Source organism: Gigantopelta aegis, chromosome 4 (genome assembly GCF_016097555.1).
Source record: "Gigantopelta aegis isolate Gae_Host chromosome 4, Gae_host_genome, whole genome shotgun sequence".
Taxonomy (NCBI): domain Eukaryota; kingdom Metazoa; phylum Mollusca; class Gastropoda; order Neomphalida; family Peltospiridae; genus Gigantopelta; species Gigantopelta aegis.
In genome coordinates this window covers 120,136,883-120,154,570 of record NC_054702.1, presented here as the reverse complement: position 1 = coordinate 120,154,570, position 17,688 = coordinate 120,136,883, and the positions used below count along the sequence as shown (strand labels likewise).

General features: G+C 38.1%; 2 protein-coding genes across 2 annotated transcripts in view; one reads left to right on the top strand and one right to left on the bottom strand.

Moving 5' to 3' along the window:
* Positions 1-11,215, bottom strand: part of LOC121371921 (microsomal glutathione S-transferase 3-like) — a 34,140-nt gene extending 22,925 nt beyond the window's left edge. The window contains exon 1 of the mRNA XM_041498168.1: positions 11,140-11,215. The gene's annotated coding sequence lies outside the window, so the exon portion shown is untranslated. The remainder of the gene's footprint in view (positions 1-11,139) is intronic.
* LOC121370240 lies at positions 3,761-5,023 on the top strand. The gene has a single exon (XM_041495364.1). It carries the CDS (start codon positions 3,761-3,763, stop codon positions 5,021-5,023), a length of 1,263 nt encoding a protein of 420 aa, XP_041351298.1.
* Positions 11,216-17,688: the final 6,473 nt, after the last annotated feature.

Here is a 17,688-nt window from a genome sequence, read left to right as displayed (position 1 = left end):
AGGGTTGGGGTCATAGACTGTTAAGCGAAGTTTATATGGGGTCATGCTCCCCCAAAAAATACATTTCAATTTTTTTTAAGCTTGGGCAAGTAAGGGTTTCGACCTCCAATACCATCCCCCTGCACATGCACCCGATTCCTCCCTAAGATTATATGTCAAAATTACCAAATGTTAGACATCCAACAGCAGATGGAAGGAAGGATAGGATAGGCTTTATTTAACGATGCACTCAACACATTTTATTTACAGTTGTATGGGGTCGGATGATTATTAAATCAATATGCTTTATCTTTGATGTCGTTAAACAACCCCCCCCCCCCCCCCCCCAACTTTACCCTTTCCAAACGAAATAATATTTATTTGAATTTGTCGATTTTAACACGTACAATTAAGAAGTGAAAACGTTCGTTGTCTACTTTGGTATATTTTATTTTAAAAATATATACATGATTAATGTGTTACCAGTATACAAACTAAACTTTGAAAGTTCTACTAACACTTTATAAAATATCAATTCTGAAATAGGAAGGTAAGACTGTCGATAATATGTTGTCAAGATCAAACCGGTTTTAACTACAGCGCAAGATTTCTCTTTTAATTTTTTGAGATGAACCCTACAATTTGAAATCGGCAAACGCACGTGTTAACTGAAACTGACAACAGGCTGTCGTTTGTGCTTTGCCGAGCTATGGTGGCACAGGCGACGAATCAAGCGTATATGTTTGACGATATCCGTTCATAGCGAACACACGCGACTTTTTTAAAAGTGCATTTGAGCTTGTATTTCACATTTGTACATGATGTCATAATATGGTAACCAGATAATGTAACTTTAAGGGTGACGGGTGGTAGTATATTGTCTGTATAGTGTATTATGTATACAGTATATATTGCACTGTGTAGTGTATTGTCTGTATAGTGTATTATGTATACAGTATATATTGCACTGTGTATTGTATTGTCTGTATAGTGTATTATGTATACAGTATATATTGCACTGTGTAGTGTATTGTCTGTATAGTGTATTATGTATACAGTATATATTGCACTGTGTATTGTATTGTCTGTATAGTGTATTATGTATACAGTATATATTGCACTGTGTAGTGTATTGTCTGTAGTGTATTATGTATACAGTATATATTGCACTGTGTATTGTATTGTCTGTATAGGGTGTATACTACCAAATCAAATCCCATAGACGACAATAGTAACATATGTGGCTAAAACTCCTACCTGCAGCGTATCTATTATCAACATAAACGCCACAGATATAAATACTACCACCCCTCACATTTAAAGTGAATCGGAAAAAATTGGGGGTCAAGCTGCTTGTTTCTGAGATAACAGGTAGCGTCTATGACTACCCTAGTTCCGCACAAAATTAGAGTACTTTTTTTTACAGGTACCCCATACATGTTTCAAGCACAAGGCTACTTGACACATTGGTACTAGATGAAATAAAATTGCATTTTTTTTTTACCCAGATGAAACTATTATTTTTTACAACCAACACATTCACATTTATAACCAATCACAGGACTTGTGGTGTTCACTTCTCTATCAAAAGTTGGGTGTACCTCGAACTTTGACCCAGCCGGAAGTTATTTTGTTTAGTACTACCTATACTGATAACATACATTTTTCTAAAAGTGTCCAGCTATGTGTCTTTATGACAAACAGTGTCTGGTGTATTCTGACATAAACTGACAACCTCACTGAAATTGTTGTTTCTACAGTGCAACCTAATATAATGTACACCTCAAAAGGCTTATATATTGCACACAGTTTTGTACAAATGCAATATGTCATATTAAACAACAAAATGTTTTAAAATAAAACTCCCTAAGAAATTTACTTTCAGTTGGGTGGGTGTACTCAGGTATATATGTAGAGACAACAAAGATAGTCAGAGTACCTCTACCCCTTTAAAGAATTCCATTAAAACACATCCACTTGATTGACCCCTAGATTATGAAGACTAACAGGCACATCAAAGAAATATCAGTATTAAAAAAATGCACTGTAACATTAGGTAATACAGCTTTAACAATAAAATAAATTATCAACTTAATCCAAGGCAGATAATCAAATCTGAAAAAAAAAATGGTTCTGAATCTAGTATAAACACAAAATGCTCTTCATGAGAGCTAACTGATTATTAAGAAAAAAAATTGATCTGGAGATCTAAATATATGTTTAACAACCTTATTGTTATGTATAAATAAGAACAGAAGGCAAAATAGTGACAACAAATTTAATTATATTTTTGGTAGTTTTTCTTCAAATTTACTTAAAATTTTGCATAAAACTACAAATTTGTCTAAAATATACCTTAGCACCCTATAAATATCTCAAAATGACAATAAAAATCAAGTTCTTTACAAATTTGAGTTTTCAGAATTTCATACATGAAAAATTAACTATGTTAATGGAAACTAAAGACATTAACCCACTATTGGCAAATGCTATTTTTAATATAAAAATAAATTGCTATTAAAATCTTAGTTCAGGTTGCCTATATATAATACCATATTTAAGAGCAGTTGTATATGGCAAGTCAAATACCATGTTAAAAGAAATTATGAATTATAGGCCAAAACCAACTTTTCCTCAGTGCTAACTTTGATTCAAACTCCATTCAGAGCCATGTACAGAGATTATTGTCACGGTCAAGGTCATTGTGAACTTGCATTGCCGAGTGATGGCTAATTAATCAACCAGTATAATTTAATTAAATAAAATGACAAAATTATAATATTTTTTATTATGCACTGAATATGTGCTATAGGGTGTATACTACCAAATCAAATCCCATAGACGACAATAGTAACATATGTGGTTAAAACTCCTACCTGCAGCATATCAATCAACGAACATGCCACGGATATAAATACTACCACCCCTCACACTTAAAGTGAATCAGAAAAAATTGGGGGTCAAGCTGCTTGTTTCTGAGATAACGGGTAGCGTCTATGACTACCCTAGTTCCGCAAAAAAGTTGAGTACTTTTTTTTACAGGTACCCCATACATGTTTCAAGCACAAAGCTACTCGACACATTGGTACTAGATGAAATAAAATTGCATTTTTTTTTTACCCAGATGAAACTATTATTTTTTACAAACCAACACACTCACATTTATAACCAATCACAGGACTTGTGGTGTTCACTTCTCTATCAAAAGGGTGCACCTCGAACTTTGACCCAGCCGGAAGTTATTTGGTTTAGTACTACCTGTAGTTTATCATGGCTTTTTAGCTTTAAGTCCCACCAAGGCCAATTAGCCATTTGGTTTGAAGAGCTTGGACAATATTGTTTTATTATTCAACATAGAAGTGGTAACAAACATGGCAATGCAGATGCTCTGTCCCAGATTCTGATATACAAGCTGCCCAGTTGAAGGATGTGCATATGAAGATACTTCATGGTTGGAAGAAAGCAGCACAACCATCTCACAAAGAGATAATTATGTTAGAAAGTCCAGCAATTAAACATTATTGGCCATGTTTTAATCAGACTGAGGCAGGGACATTTTGTTTTTAAATTTTTGATTAGTGATATTTCTAGTCATTTGAAAATTGATTAGCAACTACTGTTTAATGTTTTAAAATTGTGTAGCGATCTCTGAAACTTGCATTGCGAATTGCGATGCAATACTGAACAAAATATTCCTTTTGAGGTAGTTGATGGTGTTCAGTATTATTGGTTAGAGGATGGGAATGGAGATGTCAGAAGGTTCCTGTTAGTCCCCGAAAGTATGACAATGGAAATCTTAATTTTTTTCCAAGAATCTGCCCTAACTGGACACCCTAGAATTACTAGAAAGAGCCAAACAACTTTTCTATGGTGTCAGACCATAGGAACTGGGATAAAGGCCAGAGGAACTGTGATAAAGGCTAGAGGAACTGGTATCCATGCCAGAGGAGCTGGGATACAGGTCAGAGGATCTGGGATAAAGGCCAGAGGAACTGTGATCCAGAACAAAGGAACTGTGATAAAGGCTAGACAAACTGTGATAAAGGCTAGACGAACTGTGATAAAAGCTAGAGGAACTGGTATCCATGCCAGAGGAGCTGGGATACAGGTCAGAGGAACTGTGATAAAGGCTAGACGAACTGTGATAAAGGCTAGAGGAACTGGTATCCATGCCAGAGGAGCTGGGATACAGGTCAGAGGATCTGGGATAAAGGCCAGAGGAACTGGGATCCTAAACAGAGGAACTGTAATAAAGGCTAGACGAACTGTGATCCAGAACAAAGGAACTGTGATAAAGGCTAGACGAACTGTGATAAAGGCTAGAGGAACTGGTATCCATGCAAGAGGATCTGGGATACAGGTCAGAGGAACTGTGATAAAGGCTAGAGGAACTGGTATCCAGGCCAGAGGATCTGGGATAAAGGCTAGAGGAACTGGTATCCAGGCCAGAGGATATGGGATAAAGGCTAGAGGAACTGGTATCCATGCAAGAGGATCTGGGATACAGGTCAGAGGAACTGTGATAAAGGCTAGAGGAACTGGTATCCAGGCCAGAGGATCTGGGATAAAGGCTAGAGGAACTGGTATCCATGCCAGAGGAGCTGGGATACAGGTCAGAGGAACTGTGATAAAGGCTAGAGGAACTGGTATCCAGGCCAGAGAAACTTGGATACAAACCATAGGAACTTGGATAAAGGCCAGAGGAACTGTGATCCAGGCCAGAGCAACTGGGATACAGGTCGGAGGATCTGAGATACAGGTCGGAGGATCTGAGATAAAGGCCAGAGGAACTGGGATCCTAAACAGAGGAACTGGGATACAGGACAGAGGAACTGGGGTACAGGACAGAGGAACTGTGATCCAGGACAGAGGAACTGTGATCCAGGGCAGAGGAACCGAGATAAAGGCCAGAGGAACCATGATGAAGGCCAGAGGAACTGTGATCCAGGACAGAGGAACTGGGATACAGGACAAAGGAACTTGGATACAAGCAATAGGAACTTGGATACAGGCCAGAGGAACTGTGATAAAGGCCAGAAGATAAACCTGTCAACCCTCCCGGATTCTGCAGGAGTCTCCCGGTATTTGATCAAATCTCCCGCAAACATGCGCAGGAGACAATTTTCCTGTTAAATGACATTTTTGTAAGCATAAAAAAAATCAATCCCCTTTTGCCAAAATAACATAAAGGAAGTAACTCTGCCTTTTTTTCTCATTCGGAAAATGTCGGCTACTTTCGGTTTCCAAGAATGTAACAGGCCGAATTGTCCTAACTGTTTAACGTTTGCCGAAGTAAGAATTGTGGGATATTTATATTGTTAAAAAAGCACATGGAGTTTGTACAATGAAGTGTTATTACAATGTTTGTTGTCATCGTAACGGCTACGAAGCGTGTTGCCGCTGATTCAACAGGCAGTGTATTGACATTCAGTGTTGCAATATATAAAACTATCCAGTTTAGTCCTAATAATGCCTCTGAATTGTAAAATGTCTTCCCACTAGATTACATAATTCAACTCTGGCAAATCTGAAGTGCCAGACTCTGGCCCAGAGTTGACAGCGATACACACGATGCATGTTACAGCAAGACAACGAAAAGACCAATTAGCTATATAAACGTACTTGTGTCAGTTAATTTTGTATGTTTGTGCAATAAAATGTTGGTAACAAGCATATACTTCAAGAGATTATTTTTGTATGGTTAATAAATGTTGTGTTTGACATAAAGAAACTCATGGAAATGGGTATAATTCCGGTATATTTCACACGATGTCCGTAATGAGGTTTTACTTCAATGATTACTGGAAATACAATGTTTATTGCATCATTATAATGATTTTAAATAAGTACCACGCCACTGTTCCTCACTATAGTAAAAACAATATTAATTTATAAGATTTATATAAATTTGTCTGGGCTAGGTTACTAAGGTACACTAACCACAAATGATGATGTAATGTAACCTGAAAGTGTAAAACCGTAAATGTACTAATTAATTTTTTTAATTTCTTGTTCATGTTCTTAACATTTATGGGGGGAAAAAAAAAAAGAGTTAATTTTTTTAAATATGTATTAAATCATAACATTGAAACTTTAAAAAACAATTTAGTAATAATATATAAATATTTTTAATTAATTGATTTTTTAAAGCCAAGATCTATGGTTAACAAGTATATATGACATTCTGGACTGTTCATATAACTTATTGTAATAACTGGAATAAAGGCCAGAAGAACTCTGATCAAGGCCAGAGGAACTGTGATCAAGGCCAGAGGAACTGTGATCAAGGCCAGAAGAACTCTGATCAAGGCCAGAAGAACTCTGATCAAGGCCAGAGGAACTGTGATCAAGGCCAGAAGAACTCTGATCAAGGCCAGAAGAACTGTGATCAAGGCCAGAGGAACTGTGATCAAGGCCAGAGGAACTGTGATCAAGACCAGAGGAACTGTGATCAAGGCCAGAGGAACTGGAATAAAGGCCAGAGGAACTGTGATCAAGGCCAGAGGAACTGTGATCAAGGCCAGAAGAACTGGAATCAAGGCCAGAGGAACTGGAATAAAGGCCAGAGGAACTGTGATCAAGGCCAGAGGAACTGTGATCAAGGCCAGAGGAACTGGAATAAAGGCCAGAGGAACTGTGATCAAGGCCAGAGGAACTGTGATCAAGGCCAGAGGAACTGGAATAAAGGCCAGAGGAACTGTGATCAAGGCCAGATGAACTGTGATCAAGGCCAGAAGAACTGTGATCAAGGCCAGAGGAACTGTGATCAAGGCCAGAGGAACTGTGATCAAGGCCAGAGGAACTGTGATCAAGGCTAGAGGAACTGTGATCAAGGCCAGAAGAACTGTGATCCAGGCCAGAGGAACTGTGATCAAGGCCAGAGGAACTGTGATCAAGGCCAGAAGAACTGTGATCCAGGCCAGAGGAACTGTGATCAAGGCCAGAGGAACTGGAATAAAGGCCAGAGGAACTGTGATCAAGGCCAGAGGAACTGTGATCAAGGCCAGAGGAACTGGAATAAAGGCCAGAAGAACTGTGATCAAGGCCAGAAGAACTCTGATCAAGGCCAGAGGAACTGTGATCAAGGCCAGAGGAACTGGAATAAAGCCTAGAGGAACTGTGATCAAAGCCAGAGGAACTGTGATCAAGGCCAGAGGAACTGTGATCAAGGCCAGAGGAACTGGAATAAAGGCCAGAGGAACTGGAATAAAGGCTAGAGGAACTGTGATCCAGGCCAGAAGAACTGTGATCAAGGCCAGAGGAATTGGAATAAAGGCTAGAGGAACTGTGATCCAGGCCAGAAGTACTGTGATCAAGGCCAGAGGAACTGTGATCAAGGCCAGAGGAACTGTGATCAAGGCCAGAAGAACTGTGATCAAGGCCAGAGGAACTCTGATCAAGGCCAGAAGAACTGTGATCAAGGCCAGAGGAACTGGAATAAAGGCTAGAGGAACTGTGATCCAGGCCAGAAGAACTGTGATCAAGGCCAGAGGAACTGGAATAAAGGCCAGAAGAACTGTGATCCAGGCCAGAAGAACTGTGATCAAGGCCAGAGGAACTGTGATCAAGGCCAGAAGAACTGTGATCCAGGCCAGAGGAACTGTGATCAAGGCCAGAGGAACTGGAATAAAGGCCAGAGGAACTGTGATCAAGGCCAGAGGAACTGTGATCAAGGCCAGAGGAACTGGAATAAAGGCCAGAAGAACTGTGATCAAGGCCAGAAGAACTCTGATCAAGGCCAGAGGAACTGTGATCAAGGCCAGAGGAACTGGAATAAAGCCTAGAGGAACTGTGATCAAAGCCAGAGGAACTGTGATCAAGGCCAGAGGAACTGTGATCAAGGCCAGAGGAACTGGAATAAAGGCCAGAGGAACTGGAATAAAGGCTAGAGGAACTGTGATCCAGGCCAGAAGAACTGTGATCAAGGCCAGAGGAATTGGAATAAAGGCTAGAGGAACTGTGATCCAGGCCAGAAGTACTGTGATCAAGGCCAGAGGAACTGTGATCAAGGCCAGAGGAACTGTGATCAAGGCCAGAAGAACTGTGATCAAGGCCAGAGGAACTCTGATCAAGGCCAGAAGAACTGTGATCAAGGCCAGAGGAACTGGAATAAAGGCTAGAGGAACTGTGATCCAGGCCAGAAGAACTGTGATCAAGGCCAGAGGAACTGGAATAAAGGCTAGAGGAACTGTGATCAAGGCCAGAAGAACTGTGATCAAGGCCAGAAGAACTGTGATCAAGACCAGAGGAACTGGAATAAAGGCTAGAGGAACTGTGATCAAGGCCAGAAGAACTGTGATCAAGGCCAGAAGAACTGTGATCAAGGCCAGAGGAACTGGAATAAAGGCTAGAGGAACTGTGATCAAGGCCAGAAGAACTGTGATCAAGGCCAGAAGAACTGGAATAAAGGCCAGAGGAACTGTGATCAAGGCCAGAAGAACTGGAATAAAGGCTAGAGGAACTGTGATCAAGGCCAGAAGAACTGTGATCAAGGCCAGAAGAACTGGAATAAAGGCCAGAAGTACTGTGATCAAGGCCAGAGGAACTGGAATAAAGGCTAGAGGAACTGGAATAAAGGCCAGAGGAACTGTGATCAAGGCCAGAAGAACTGGAATAAAGGCCAGAGGAACTGTGATCAAGGCCAGAAGAACTGGAATAAAGGCCAGAGGAACTGTGATCAAGGCCAGAGGAACTGTGATCAAGGCCAGAGGAACTGGAATAAAGGCCAGAGGAACTGGAATAAAGGCCAGAGGAACTGTGATCCAGGCCAGAGAAACTGGAATAAAGGCCAGAGGAACTGTGATCAAGGCCAGAGGAACTGGAATAAAGGCCAGAGGAACTGTGATCAAGGCCAGAGGAACTGTGATCAAGGCCAGAGGAACTGGAATAAAGGCTAGAGGAACTGTGATCCAGGCCAGAGGAACTGGAATAAAGGCCAGAAGAACTGTGATCAAGGCCAGAGGAACTGGAATAAAGGCCAGAGGAACTGTGATCAAAGCCAGAAGAACTGTGATCAAGACCAGAGGAACTGTGATCAAGGCCAGAGGAACTGTGATCAAGGCTAGAGGAACTGTGATCAAGGCCAGAGGAACTGTGATCAAGGCTAGAGGAACTGTGATCAAGGCCAGAGGAACTGTGATCCAGGCCAGAGGAACTGTGATCAAGGCCAGAGGAATTATTTCCCAATCGGTTGATATTAGGCTAAAAAGTTTACCACCCAGAAGCTGGACAAGGTAAGGTTAGTACAAGAATTGATGTGAACACTTGGAAGAGGTTTTGAAAGAAATCACCAGTTTGCGTGGGACGCTTTGAAGGGAGCCCAATCTAGGCATTTATATGACCTCCGGTTGAAGGAGAAAGCAATTACTGAAGGAGACTTAGTACTTGCAGTGATTTTGTCAGAAATACATTTTGGGGTATGGCGCTATGAAACTGAATGCAACCACAGTCAACAGAGGCTATGGGGGGGGGGCCTCCTCCAGAAAGAAAATGGGTTAAGTTTAGGGTTAGGATTAAGAAAAGCATACAGTAATGATAATTGTCATTAATTTTGTCAAACGGTTAACTTAAACAAATTAGATCTGGGTATGGCGCCATACCTGTTTTACCATGTGTGAAAATCACCAAAATTACAGAATTACAATTAGGGCTGCATGGGAAGCTTAAGGGAGCCCAATCTATGCAGAAGCATTTATATAACTTCAGGTTGAAGGAGACTTAGTACCTGTCAGTGATTCAACAAGGACAAAAAGAAAATCACCAAAATTACAGCCTGTCTGGCACCATGATCGCCTGAAACCCTGCAAAATGTGCCATACTGGCTATTGAGAAAGCAAAAGGCTGTTCAAACAAATCCACAAAATGTGGTTGTTGGTGAAATTCAAAATAACTTTGATTATGTTGCAGGCTCACTGGTGTCACAGCGGCATGATGGGTCTGTAGATGAGGATGAGGATGACCAGACATGTAGTGGTGTTTTGGGCTCACAGGAGCACACTACCTACGTCTGCTGCATGCTTTGTGCCATCCAATATCCCAAATAAATCAGATCTTCCTAACAGCATAGACAAGGATTTGTTCACTTACATATAAATATCACAATGGGTAGCCGAATCAAAGCCCCAAATAAATTAGACCTGTAGACTCAAAATTGTGTCCATAGTAATACATTTTAATAATACATAGTAATACTTTACTTTTATAAAAGAAAAGTTTTATTGTTGTTAGTTTTGAGTTTCTTCTTGTTTCATTGTTGTATTAATAACTATGGTCTGGCATGGAATTATAACTTTTTATAAAAGCGGGATTGTGTAATGACTGGCTTGTGTACTTAACCACTAAGTAAAATTAATGCTGTCATACAATAATCAGATGCTAGCTGGTATGCTTAACCATTAAGATAAGGCTCGTATTCGACTTCACCGCCGCTTTAAAACGAAATCGCACTTTTGATAAACATTGCAGAGATTGCTGCTGTATTTCTTTCCTGCCATTCAAAGTGAAGATATAGACAAGCGTAGGAAAGTGCCAAAAAGTGGTGGGTGGGGGGTGGGGGGGGGGGGCACACTTTTATATTTACACACTTTTACACCATTATAAAGCAAAATATCTGAAAAGTGGGGAGCACATGTCCCCTTGCCCCACCCCACCTTCCTACACCAGTGATATATTTAAGTTCTGTGACAATAATTTAATATCATTCCGAATAGAAATGAAAATTGTGTTGCATTCAGTAGATAAACATCGACATGTGCTCGCCCTGCACATTAAAGAGACATTCCTGAGTTTGCTGCATTGTAAGATGTTTCCGACTAATAAACTATTTCTACGATTAAACCGACGTATAAAATATATTTTCGTTTAAAATGCCAATCTGTATATATTCAATGTGTTTTTGGTTGTCTTAATATTTGTAAGAAACCCAAACTAGATTTTGTCTTCAAATAATATAAATAATATATTTTATGAAATAAAATGAATTGAAACCTAGTACTTGTAAATAGAAACATGTTTATTATACAGCCACAAAAAAATATATTTCATTATTTGATGTGTAATTACAATCATAATAACAATCGTTAAAAAGTCTGTTAGTCGATAGAATCTTTAAAAGTGCAGCAAACTCAGGAATGTCCCTTTAACTTAAAGAAAAGTATTGACTTAATGTGCGCCCTGCACTAAGTGATGATTAGATACGATAACGTAGCGCTGACATCGACACGGTCTTCTGTAACCGAGACGTAGGCGAAAGTTTCCGTTACAATACCGTAACTACGTCACGTAGTACGTGATGACATTGATAGGCCACATCGGTGCTTGGTGACACTTACAGAGACTTCATATTTTTTTCTTGCTTGAGACACCTTAAATGCAAGCCACTGGAGTAATAAAATGGAAGCAATCACTACAAATATAACATAACCAAATTCTGACGGCACTGTTAAATGCATTTTTATCATATCTTAATTTACTGAGTCACAGTGAATGAGTGTAAAGTTCTTCTATGTTCTTCTTGTATTTGGAATTTCCTCTACAAAGAGGAGCACCCAGTAAACACACTACGAGAACCGTTGAATGTGTTGGGCTGTGTTGCGTTTTTGGACAGTTGTATGCCCATAAGGTAAAGGTAAAACAGCTGAGATTTTAACTTTGTCTCCATACGAATATAGTTAGAGGACGGGGTTACGTAGAGGGAGTCGAATAACAAGAGGAAGGATAAGCATGCGCTGGATACAAAGTTAAACAAAGGATATTTAACTGGACACGGAAAGAGAAAGGCTAAACAGAATATTGGTCACCAGAGGTCGCTTCTTTGCTCATACATTTCGTCGAATAATCGAATCCCATAGGTGGACCCAGTTTCTGATTGTTTCTCCCCCTCCGCAACCAGTTGGCCTAGCCCACGACTGATATATCAAAAACCGTGCTGTCCTGGCTGTGGGGAAGCACTAAGACCCCTTCCTAATTGGTGTGGGGGTTGATGGGATGTCGGAAGATAGGAGCGTTTGGGGGCTATATACTATATAGGGCGTAGGCGGTTTGGCCTTAGTATCAGAGCAGGATCTGATTACCCCCCCACACACACACACACACACACACACACACCCCCACCCCCGGCCCTTATTGGGTCACACCAATATTCCAGATATGATTGGCAATTCCTTTTAAAAACTAACTAAATAACATTTCCTGTGGGGCTTGGACCAACCCTTCCCCCTAACCTCTTTGGGGCCTACATTTAATTGAGTAGCGTGCCTTAAAATTTAATAAATAATTATTTAGATCAGCCCATCAAAATTGTGCCATTTTATATGTTACATCCCCCCCCCCAAATCCCGGGAAATGTTTACCTTTTCGCTTATTAATAACATTAAAAAGGTTCCTGTGTCATATCCCACTACACAGGTGCCCCCGCCCCCCACCAATACAAAATCCTGCCTACGCCACATACCATTGGAGCAAAGCGATGGTGATATAATTGAAAAAGATGTCTAATTTCGATCTTAATAAATTAACTGAAGAAGAAGCAAATGTATTAGAAGGAGAAATATCATATTCAGAAATATCGTATCTTAAAACCATGAAAAATTATAAAAGCCCAGGCTCTGGTGGCTTTTCTGCTGAATTCTTTAAATTCTTTTGGACCGATTTGGGACATTTTATAACCCGAGCTATTAACTATAGTTACTCTATTATGAAAATGTCAAATGTTCAAAAATTAGGTATAATTACATGTATTCCAAAGGAAAATAAACCAAAAAGGTTTCTTAAAAATTGGAGACCTTTAACGCTGTTAAACTGCATTTACAAAATGGCATCAGGTTGCATAGGTAACAGAATAAAACAAATTCTCAATAAAATAATAGATAAAGACCAAACCGGTTTCATAAAAGGGAGGTATATCGGGGAAAATATAAGATTAATATATGACGTTATGTATTGTACCGAACTGCATAATATTCCTGGACTACTACCTCTAATAGACTTTGAGAAAGCATTTGATTCGCTATCATGGTCATTCATAGATAAGGCACTTGATATTTGCAATTTTAAGTTGTTCATAAAAAAACACTGGATCAAAACATTTTATAACAATTCTGTTTCTAGAGTCATACAAAATGGATTTCTGTCTGAACCGATTAAGCTAGAAATGGGATGCAGACAAGGTGATCCACTCTCTCCATACATCTTTATTATATGTGCTGAAATCCTTGCCATTATTATTAGAAATAATCCAACTATTAAAGGTGTAAATATAGATGGCGAAGAATATTTAATATAACAATATGCGGTCGATACAAGTTTCATTCTAGATGGATCCCCCGCGTCCTTGTACAGTGCAATCACTGATTTAGATTATTATGAACAAATTTCAGGTCTAAAAATAAACTATTCTAAATCAAAAGCCATTTGGATAGGAATAAAAAAGTTTTCTAAAGACGATTACCACCCTACTAGATGGAAATTAGATTGGAGCGCAATACAATTCAGTTTACTTGGTATACAATTCCCAGTTAATTTAGAAAATATTATTGAACTTAATTATGCCTCTAAGCTAATAGAAATACAAAATTCCTTAAAATTGTGGTCTATTAGAAAATTAACAGCCTTAGGAAAAATAACGGTACTTAAAACGCTCATAATACCCAAAATAACGCATCTTTTAATTTCCCTACCCAATCCAGGAGATATGTTGTTTAAAAAAAAAATGGCAGAACAAGTCCGAAAAATTAAAGCGCGATTTAATAACTCAAGATTATAAATAAAGAGGTTTTAAAATGCCAAAATTAAAACATTTTATGACTGCTTTAAACTGTTCATGGGTACGAAGATTGTTTATAAATAAATCTGCTATAAGTATATCAATACATGAGCTAACAATATACGGAGACTATTTTATAATGATGAAAATCAAGAAAATGTCAACTAGGTTTTGGAGAGACACACTACTTAGTTGGTTAATGCTAGAGAAAAAAAACATAACCCGCAAACTGTAGTTGATATTTTATGCACCAACATCTGGCACAACACTGACATACTTGTTGATAAAAAACATTTATATACAAACATTATGTCAGCAAAGGTATTCTTTTTATAAATGACCTATTTGATGTCCATGGTGATATTTTATTATATTTACAGATACAAAAAACGTACCATATAAGCACAAATTTTATTAGTTATGTTTCGTTAATAAAACCTGTTAAATCATACATATATAACTTAGAACATTTAACAGACGACAGTTTCAGAGCACTAAATAATCCCATTCTTCCTTTTAAATTAAAAGTTTTGTTAAAAAAGCAAACAGGATGCAAGGGCATGTACGATTTAATAAATTGTAAATCCATAACTCCTAAAAGCACAAACAACATATGCACAAAAAGGATTTATTATTGACACGGGTGATTGGAAAAGGTACTATATATTACCTTTTCAGTGCATGAACGATTCAACTTTATTATGGTTTCAATATATAAAATAGTCCATACAATTTTAACCACTAACACATTTTTACACATGATTCGCTATGTTGATTCAAGTATGTGTAGCTTTTGTAGCAATTACCCAGAAACCATACAACATCTATTCTTTGAGTGTAATACGGTTAAGAATTTATGGGAATCAGGACAAACCTGGATACTGACTAAGTCAGGAGTTAGAATCAGTCTTAATAAAAATATGATAATGTTTAGTATGATTAATGATGAAAATTATGTCTTTTTAACTGGCTAATTATTAACATAAAATACTACGTGTTTGTTACAAAATTCCAGAATAAAGCTTTAGAAATCAACGCCGTAAAAAAACATGCTTAAGAAAAAATATGAAATACAAAGATTTATTCTGTAGTAGGTATTAAGCAGTAATTACGAAACATTAAACAAAGTACGGGCTCCATGGTTTAGTCTTTTCGATAATAATTAAAAGGTTTGCAAACAATATACTTTAGCATAAATGTTCACATAATGATTGTTTTACTGAATTACCTGTTTTGAGACAAGGAAAAAAAGGCACTTATGGAAACAACAAATCATGCTGAACAATGAAAAACGTACTATACAGTAGGATCTAAACAAAAAATACTTGGATGAGTCGGTGACTTGGATTATACACATTGAAAAAGTGATTTCAGAATTGGCCTCGACAAGGGGTCCAACCTAAACCGTATGACACGTGCTTGAACTTCGTATACCTCTACCAAAATGGCGGATAAAGCTCGCTTGCTACACGACTGTGAGTACATTTTGTCTTACAGCAGTATGCTAAATGCCTTTCTGATTAAAATAATATTGCGATACGGCTCTAGAATGAATACTCTATCCATCAGTTTACTTAATTCCCGATTTTGTTCAACCGAAAAAAAGCTATTGAAGAAAAACCTCGTTTTGACGGCCAAAACAAACACGATCAAAGTGTTTTTGTGTTATTTTAACGACATGAGTTATATTTATATACTTGAAAAGTGTCATGGTGAAAGTTTGTATACCATGGAAGCTAAATTAAGCAAATACGTTTTGGAAAGTCATTTTATAATTATCCATCTAAGAATTTTCTTATAGTTTAGGCACATCTTCGTCTGCTCCCCCGGGTTTACAACACCTAATCGTGTGTTCCAAATTTGTTTTGTTTTCAGATCAGTTTGTAAAGACTGCGGCCAACTATAGCCTACTCTGGAAGGTCTGCGTCCGCAGACATGTGGTTGTCCATCAAGGCAGACTAGGCGGGCACCAGTGCACGGACTGTGAACGAGTGTTTTCAACTAGGAGTCATCTCCAAAGACACCGCGTGTCCAGATTCATTGGAATTAATGATCTAGTTTTTATATATTGTTTAATAAATTATAATGCCATGTAGTATTAGTTTGATATTAGTCCCCCACTGGACACCTAAAACACCAATCCTAGTATATGGATATATGACTCTGACCTACATATGGGGGTTTTCAGATGTGTTTAGAAAAAATTTAATGACAATATGACGTACGTTGTATTGTGTACATAAAGGTTTCACAACGAGTGACGGTCGATTATTGTATTTATTTCACGCTCGTTAGTTAAGACATGGGCTTTAGTCTTAGGTGACGTTTTGAAAATTAACTAACGTGAGTCACATAAGTAAGATACTAGTAGTCAATCGTCACGAATTGAGAAACTTATTTCATAAATGAGGCCGTAACATGTCTGCGTCAAGGGACGGTTCATTTAACACTTAAAATGTATGATTATCATCACTGTCATTTACACTCTGAGATGCGAATGACAAATTCTCCTTAAATCACTTTTCTCCTTTTGTGATGATATCTGCTGTGGTGGTATTGGAAATTTCTTGTTGGATGTAGGATTTACATCTATAGGTGTTGATATGGAAGATGATTTCTTAAATAGACTCGAGGAAACACATTTATTTGTGCAATGTGTAAAGTCTGAGGTACGACAATTACACAGCCTTTTGCCAGAACTGGAACTCCTAGGTGTCAGACGGGAAACAACTTTCCTCTTTCGTGATGGTAAAGGCCTAACTTGACTGGCCTCTTTTTGTATCTCCCCATTACTGAAAAAAACAACCACCATAAGTTGAAATATATAATCATGATATTTTAGGGGTACAAATACAAAATTAATATAAATGTTTGAAGTAAACGAAATCTTGGCTTAAACCCGAAGAAGCAGACGAAGATGTGCCTAAACTATAAGAAATGTCTTGGATGAACAATTATAAAATGACTTTCCAAAGGTGTACAAGCTTTCATCATAACACTTTCAAAGTAAATAAATATAACTTGTTTCGTTAAAATAACACCAACAATTTTGATCATGTTTGTTTTGACCGTCAAGACAACGAGTTTTTTCTTCAATAGCTTTCTTTGTGGTTGAACAAAATCGAGAATTAATTAAACTGATGGATAGAGTATTCATTCTAGAGCCGTATTGCAATATTATTTTAATCAGAAAGGCATCCAGCATGTAGCTGTAAGACAAAATGTACTTACCGCCGTGTATCGAAGCGAGCTTTATCCGCCATTTTGGTAGAGGTATACGAAGTTCAAACACATGTCATAAGGTTTAGGTATACCCCTTGATGTAGCATTATACTTAAAATCAAGCTGCGAAGACAGTTATATTTTTTTTATAATGCATATATAACTATATATATCATTTGAATTCTCGGCTTTGCTGCTAACCTACAGTTTATGGGCATTGTGCTAAGGAACACTAACTCAAATACTAAAAATGCAAAAACGTGCAATGAGAATAATTTTAAACAAGCCATTGTTAACGCCGTCTAAACATATGTTCAGGAAACTAAACATTTTACCTTTCTCCGCCAGAATAAAATACCACATCGGAATCATGGTGTATAAAACACAAAATGGTATTTCCCCAGAATATTAATGTTAAAAGTTAAAATTTGTTTCGTTTAACGACACCACTAGAGCACGTTGATTTATTAATCATCGGCTATTGGATATCAAACATTTTGTAATTTTGACATAGTCAGAGAGGAAACCCACTACATGTTCCATTAGTAGCAACGGAACGTTTATATGCACCATCCCATAAACAGGATAGCACATACCACGGCCTTTGATATACCAGTCGTGGTGCACTGGCTGGAACGAGAAATAACCCAATGGACAGGGATCGATCCTAAAGAGAGAGAGAGAGAGAGAGAGAGAGAGAGAGAGAGAGAGAGAGAGAGAGAGAG